This window comes from Cotesia typhae, unplaced genomic scaffold (assembly GCF_013202065.1).
Source record: "Cotesia typhae breed Kobodo isofemale line unplaced genomic scaffold, CoteBio_Ctyphae contig_119, whole genome shotgun sequence".
In the NCBI taxonomy this organism is placed as follows: Eukaryota; Metazoa; Arthropoda; class Insecta; order Hymenoptera; family Braconidae; genus Cotesia; species Cotesia typhae.
In genome coordinates, this window is record NW_027423712.1 from 336506 (window position 1) to 344198 (window position 7693).

The following is a 7693-nucleotide window of genomic DNA, read 5'->3' on the forward strand; positions in this document are numbered from 1 at the left end:
GTAAATATCTGGAATTGCAAATAATTTTTTTTATCTATCAAATTAATAAATTTAATTTCTGGCGGGAAATAAGCGGCGAATTGAATTTAAGATGAAAATTTAATCAGCCAATTAAAAAGCTGGATAGTAAGTCAGCAGTTGTGTGTAAATCTGAATAATTTTTTATTATGTCAGTGTTCGGCGACAATCAAAGGTGGTTAGTGTCGGTGTGATTATTCATTGCTACCCTCAGCTTCCGAATAATTAGTATTTATAACAGAAAATAACAAGGACTGATTATCAACAACACTCATTATAATTTAACAGGTCTTTAATATTAGTTTGGTTTAATTAGATTAGTGTTGTAAACAAAATAAATGTTAAATATCTGACCGAGATTGGTAATTTGTGGCACATGGTTGATTTTAGCTTGCGCAGTGTACCAGAGGAAAGGTCAGGGCGGGCTAGTCGATTACCACAATGCGGCAAGCTAGTATGAAGAAAAAAAAATTTTTTTTATCATCATGTCATTTGGGTGGTGATCAATAGAGAGATTTTCTATTAATTATCGTGATTGCTAAGTAATTTGAAAGGTTTCATTGAATGATAGCTGATATATTGCTCTTTGTTGAATTTTATTGACTAGTTGAAATCCAAGAACAGTAAATCCTTGCGCATGACCATTATTTTCATACACGATACTACATACGAGTGTTGCGTGATACTGGCTACTGTCAATTACTTGTTCGTAAGTATCCTTTTATTTATTTATTTTCAATTACTCCTTACAATTGATTATGTGTAATTTTAAGTGTGTTAAGTTTGGATTAATAATTGTTTATTTTGTTTTTTAATCTAGGATTTTTTTATCAGAAGAAATTAATTTGATGAATAGTAGAGTGACATAACTTTAACTGGTACCAAAAAAATGCATTAGCAACACGTGTATATAATTTTTTAATGCAACGGTCAATTTGTTGTGACATATAATAAAAATAAGGCGTGTAAATCGATAGTAAAGTAATATTTTATTTTTTTTATTTACAGTGACGCAGGAAAATTTATTTAATGTGCAATATAATTGGCGCGAAGTAGTCGACTGAAGATTACATATAATTATTTTTTTAAATTAAGGTATTAATGACGTAAGAAGAGTTGAATTATAAGTTAATTATCATGTTACTAATAATTATATATTTTTCCTTACAAATCTTTTTATTAAAATTAATTGTTAACGCAAATTTTACTCCAAGGTTAACTATTTATAAATTTAGAGATTTTTTTTCGAGTTTAAAAATATAATTTTACTTTTTATTATTTTTTTAAGGCTTACGTAAGTAATATTAAATTACAGGAAAAATATTATTTTATAAAAAATTACAAATCACTTTAATTACATACATCTATTCAAGTATCAGTAGCAATTCTTATCAATTTGGATTTTTAAAGATTATCAAAAATTTTAATCATCATATTCACTGATAATAACTCAAGAGATTTTAAGTGAAATAAAATTTTTAATGAGACTCATTTTACTTGTAGTGATTGCACGCAAACTACATTGATTTTATCATGAGTTTGAACAAACCGCGTGTTAGTAGTATCCAACCAACCGCTAGATGGACGCTAACATTGCAATATATTCGCAAGCTTCGCAAAAGTCGAAAAGTGACTTAAAAAAATTATTAAAAAATTGTAATTATGAATTTAAAAAAATTATAGTGCTACTTGAAATTGAACAACATGTTGAAGAATAATTGAGAAGAAAAAAAAATTATTTCGCTGAATATTTAATGAGAAAATTAATTAATTCAGTCTTCTCGCAGGTGGTTGTTCATAGTGCAGTTTAGTATATAAGAATCAAACCAACATGTACTACCAGGTAGTCCGATGCTTCTCAGGAAAACCTACGCATCATGCGGCCTAATACCAGACCACATCATGTCCAGTACTCAAGTACAATAAAAACCGTCATCGATTCGATAATTTACTTAATTAAAACAATACTGTAGAAGCGACATTGACTACTTTTTTGGTATCGGTGATGATGATAATAATAATTGTTTTTACTTTTGACAATTTAATTATAACAATGGCTTTAATCTTCCAGACATGTTAATTTATTTTACACCTGAGGTGTCAATAAATTATTTAATGCTAACTAAATTGTTATTGAAAAAATATTGATAATTCAGATAAATTAGCTGATGAAAACTCGAGCTGAAATAATACTTGATAATAATTGATGATGTTAGAGGAGAATAAATAAGTAAAACAATTGTTTGAAATTTTAAAAATATAAATGTAGGTAAGTTTTAGGACATGTCGTAACTGAGAATTTGGCCATGATGATGAGACATGAAAGCATTTAATGTATTCGAGCCAACTTTGAATCACGTCGGAGGATAGTAGTTCGATAGGTTGTAGTCATTCGGTCTGGTTTGCTCTTTTAAATACTTACTTGCCACTTAATATTTAATGACAATCCAAACTCAACCGGTTTTAGCTCATCCATTTATCATATTATAAATTACAATGTATACAGTTCTTATCTCTGTACATAATAATTGTCTGTAAATTTATTAAAAATTTTTTTTTGTTTCAGCAGCGCCTATTGATAAACTTACACTAAGTCGGATAATTAATACCGAAAAGATCATCCGGAAAAAGGTTCTGTAAACATAAAAAAATAATGGAGCTACGTGAAGATGTCGAGGAAGAAGTTCAAGATGATGCCTTTGATGAGTCTCAGAATCTATCATCCCCAGCTGTTGAATTGTCGAGAGATAAAAAAGGATTAAAAAGAAAAACGAGTATCTTCAAGTACTATTCATTTAAATCAACAGGTATTGTTATAAATTTTTTTTTTTTTTTTTTTTTTTTTTTTTAAGGAATTTTACAAGTAGTGCATTATTTATAGTCGCTCTATAACGAAACTTGATTTTTATCTTTATGAACAAGTATATATGGTCAAATTATCTCGATCAAAGTCTAAAAGCGATAACAGAGTTTCATCGAGTTTATTGTTTTATTAATTGATTACTGCATTATTCCCAGAGTAATTTTTTTTCTCATTCTAATTATCAGGAATTTAAAAGAACTAAATAAATGCTGAAAATTACGTCGATTTTTATTGTGACAGATGTCTTACTATGTAGCTTTGTATTCTAATAATAAATTCATGAATAACAGATAGGTGATGTGCGAGCCCGAGAACACGAGATTGAGCATCACGAGACGGTTTAAAGAGCTGCCAAAAAAATCACCAGATCCTGTTACATTTATTTATTACCGCGACAACACGTGGAATTTTTTAATCGATCAACTTTTAAATATCACAGTCAAAAGAACATTATAAATATTACAGAAATTGTAGGAATTCCATAGCTTAAAAATTTATTTTATGTCAAAAAAATTTAGTTGAAAAGTTTTCTTAAAAAAAAAGAAGAAAGAAATTAATGACTGTTTATTTTTAAATTCCTAGCGATAAATAAAAAAAAAAAATTTGAAATATAGACGTCTGAACGATAATAACAATATCGGAACAGCTAAAGAGAGAGGAGAAGCGGCACAAGCCTCCACCGTCAGCCAATCGGACTCCGTCGAATGTAGTGACATCACGACTGAATGTACCGGCATATCATAAAATAAAATGAGTAGGCAGTGATCAGTATAAACTCACATTGCACTTTACATACAACTTGCATACCCCTTCTGTCTGCCTAAGTCTCATCCAGGCGAATTAGTTTACTCAGTATGCAATATTGAGGCTTAGAAATTTTTTTACTAATTTTTTTAACAGTATCAAATGCATTTATATATTTTTTTATTATTAAAGTAACAATTTTAATTATTTGAACTTTAATCTTTAAAGTGAAAGTAAGGAATTTTTAATAACAAAATGGGTAGAAAAAGTGTTAGCAATTGTTCGTCGCCTACCGGATCAACTGTTGAAAATCTTAACTCTGAAAATGTTACGGCAGGCATGTACTGTTATTTAATGTATATTTTTATTGTAAAGTTTCTAATAATTCAGTAATAAGATTAAAGTAATTTATATATTATTATTATCATCATTATTATTATTATTAATGACGTTATCAAACAAATATGTACTTTGAGGTCGAATTTTAATTAATTCACACTGATTTTTTTAACTATAAATTTAAATAGTACAAAGTTCATGAATTTAAAAACCAGCTTATTAATATTACAGAGGCTTTGCCGGGCTCAGCAAAAAAATCAGGACCTCTTGTTGGTGTCATTGATGTCGGTACACGGACTGTCAGATTTGTGGTAAGTTTTTAATTATTTTGTTAAATATTATTATCAGAACTAAAATATTTAATTTTTTAGATATTTACGGCCAAACGTGTCAGTGAAGTCGCCTCTCATTCGATTGACATCGAGCAATTGAGTCCTCAAGAAGGATGGACTGAACAAGACCCCAAGGAAATTTTATTTGCTGTAAAAGCGTGTATAAAAGATGTCGTAAAAAAACTTGAAAGCATTGGTGGAAGTGCTTCTGACATTGTCACTGTTGGTCTTACCAATGCCAGAGAAACAACATTTGTTTGGGATTCAAAAACTGGAGAACCACTTCATAATGCTATTGGTAATTAATTAATTAATTTATTTATTTATTATTATTATAATTTACTAAATTAATTTTTATTTTGTATTGATTATAGTATGGTCCGATATTCGTACTAATGCAATTGTCGATCAGATAATAGCAAAATTTCCTGATAAAAGTAAAAACCATTTGAAGCCACTGTGCGGTCTACCAGTAAGTCCCTACTTCTCAGCATTAAAAATCCGATGGCTGAAGCAAAATGTTTCTGCAGTAAGAAAAGCGATACGTGATAAGAGGTGCAAAGTTGGTACTTTGGATACTTGGATTATTTGGGTAATTTTTTTTTTTTTTATGTTAATTAATTAATTAATCAAATTATAAATTATTCTTCTACTGATTGAATAACTTGTAATTGTTACTTAGAATTTAACTGGCGGTAAAGAAGGCGGTCTCTATATTACTGATGTGACCAACGCTTCAAGAACAATGTTGATGAACATAGAGACTTTGAACTGGGATCCTACTCTGTGTAGGTATTTTGACATCGACATGGGTTTGCTGCCAGATATAAAGAGTTGTTCTGAAATTTATGGAAAAATTACCGTCGGACCTTTGTCAGGCATTCCAATATCTGGGGTAAATTATTACAAACTATTAATTAAAAAAAAATTTAAGTACATAATTAATGATATTTAATAACAAAACAGATACTGGGTAATCAGCAAGCTGCGTTAGTTGGACAAAATTGTCTGAAGCAAGGACAAGCCAAAAATACATATAGAAGTGGTTGTTTCCTACTTTGCAATACCGGAACTACTGTATGTAAATTTTATTGTTATTTTTTGTATTTAATTGATATTATTTTAACAAAAAATATTTATTCTTAGAGAGTTTATTCATCACATGGTCTAGTCACAACAGTAGCTTATAAATTAGGGCCAAATAGTCCAGCTGTCTATGCATTAGAAGGTTCAGTGGCCGTTGCTGGGGCGGCAATTAAATGGCTAAGAGACAATATGAAACTTATTAAAGACGTTCATGAGAGCGAGCAAATAGCTGAAAAAGTATTCAGCACTGGAGATGTTTATTTTGTACCGGCTTTCAATGGTCTTTATGCTCCATATTGGAGAAAAGATGCCAGAGGGTAACTTTATAAATTTATATTAATGATATTTATTGTTTTAAGAGTTTTAAAAAATTATTATTTTATTTTATCAAAGGATAATCTGCGGTCTGACGGCATTTACTACAAAGCAACACATAATACGAGCATCACTAGAGGCAGTATGTTTCCAATCCCGAGATATTATCGAAGCTATGTACAAAGATTGTGGATTTCCTTTGACAAAACTTCACACTGACGGTAAAATGTCGACCAATAATTTATTAATGCAACTTCAAGCTGACCTTAGCGGTATACCAGTATGTAAGTATATATTTGTTATTTTAGAAAAATAATTAGCTTTAAAAATTAAAATATTTTTTTTAACAAACTCTGAACTATTTATTTTCAGTCAGATCAACTATGCCAGACATTACGGCATTAGGAGCTGCAATTGCAGCTGGACAAGCTCAAGACGTTGAAGTTTGGCCTCTCGATGGAGATGAGACTGAAACTGTTCCTAATGATACATTTCTACCTACAACAACTCCAGAAGGTAATAAATATATTTTAAATAATACGGATTTTCCATTTAGTTATTTTTTATCGATAATAGTGAGACAGTAATTATTTCTAATGAGTTCTTTTAATTGTAGAGAGAGACGGAAGGTATAAAAAATGGAAGATGGCTGTTCAAAGAAGTATGGGCTGGGCTGCTACCAAAATAACTGCCCAAATGACAGGTAAAAAATAAATTAATAGCATTCTTAATTATTTTGATTGGTTTTTAACAATAATAAAAAATTATATGCTTGTTTTTAAGATGATCTTTGTACTGGAAATACCGCTATAAATTTAATCAAGCCCAATAAGCTTAAAAAAATACGATGAATAATTATTTATCTTATTAAAATAATTTCAGATGAGAGATACCGAGTATTGGCCTCTATTCCAGTCAGTTGGTTTGTTATGACGAGCTTTGTCTTACTACGATTGAGCTATCACTTCAAAGAACGGTGACGACATACATCAAATATTATAAACTCGATTTATCTAATTTAAAACTAGCAAACTAAATAAATTTTATTGTTATTCAGTATACAATTAGATAGTTGATATATTAGATTATATTAATATTAATAATAATAATAGTAGTAGTTAAAGGTTATCGTAAATGAAAAAGTTGTTATTATTGTTGGAATAATCAATGTAATTATTTATCATTCATTTTATAATTTTATTGACTGAGAGTACGCACAGCTACAATTAAATGCCATTATAGTGTCGTCATTTTATTTATTATTATTAAATCATTGTTGTTAGTTATTAATTGTATAAATCACTTGCCTTATATGCTCAATTTTGTCGAATATTTATCTTTTAATCACTTATTTTTTTAAAAAACAACGATAAATAATTTATTTAAATTTATATGAGAATGTTATACTTGAAAAAATATAATTGAATTTTTAGTTATTTTCTTTAAAACAGTACTTAATAAATAAGTTAACGTAATTGTTTATTTATTATTTTTGTGATAAGTAATTATGATTGTAATCTTAAGTTTATTTTAATTCTTATAGTAAAGCTGTAATAAATGTTACAAGAAAAGAATAAAATAAATTTTTTTTCTCACTTATTTTTGCCATAATTTATTTGTTAAAAAATTCTAAAAATTAATAAATATCTGCTAAATTAATTTTTAATAAAAATTATAAAATTAAAAAATTGTCAAGTGACAGTTAACTTTGATGTCATAAATTAATTCTCATTAATGATTGAGGTTATAAATTTTTAAAAAGTATATAATACTGAAGTTAGTCGTCAGCTGTTAATTTAAAAAAATTTTTTTAATAAATCAATTATAATAAAAAAATGCTTTCAAAAATTTTCACTTGTAATTTTTATTGATTTTCACATGTGCAAACTTTTAATTTAATTTTTTTTTTTATAATAATTTTATTGCTATGAAATTCTAAAAAAAATTTTTAATATCTGTCAACTTCAATGTCATAAAAGTATACTTACCTTGAAAA

The 7693-nt window shown here is 28.1% G+C and overlaps 1 protein-coding gene across 5 annotated transcripts; it reads left to right on the forward strand.

Annotated features, from left to right (window-relative positions):
• Positions 1-18: 18 nt before the first annotated feature.
• On the forward strand, positions 19-7248 carry LOC141530956 (glycerol kinase 3). 5 transcript variants are annotated; one of them, XM_074248377.1, is made up of 13 exons: positions 19-306; positions 409-727; positions 2585-2825; positions 4196-4275; positions 4336-4594; positions 4671-4888; positions 4979-5191; positions 5263-5373; positions 5443-5699; positions 5776-5981; positions 6070-6213; positions 6314-6400; positions 6580-7248. In XM_074248377.1, exons 3-13 carry the CDS (start codon positions 2672-2674, stop codon positions 6675-6677), a joined length of 1827 nt encoding a protein of 608 aa, XP_074104478.1. In that variant the 5' UTR covers positions 19-306; positions 409-727; positions 2585-2671; the 3' UTR covers positions 6678-7248. The 5 variants fall into 5 exon arrangements, with proteins under 5 accessions (XP_074104478.1, XP_074104462.1, XP_074104470.1 ...); XM_074248361.1 differs by having other exon boundaries at positions 19-727; XM_074248369.1 differs by having other exon boundaries at positions 19-727; positions 2588-2825.
• The last annotated feature ends 445 nt before the right edge of the window (positions 7249-7693 follow it).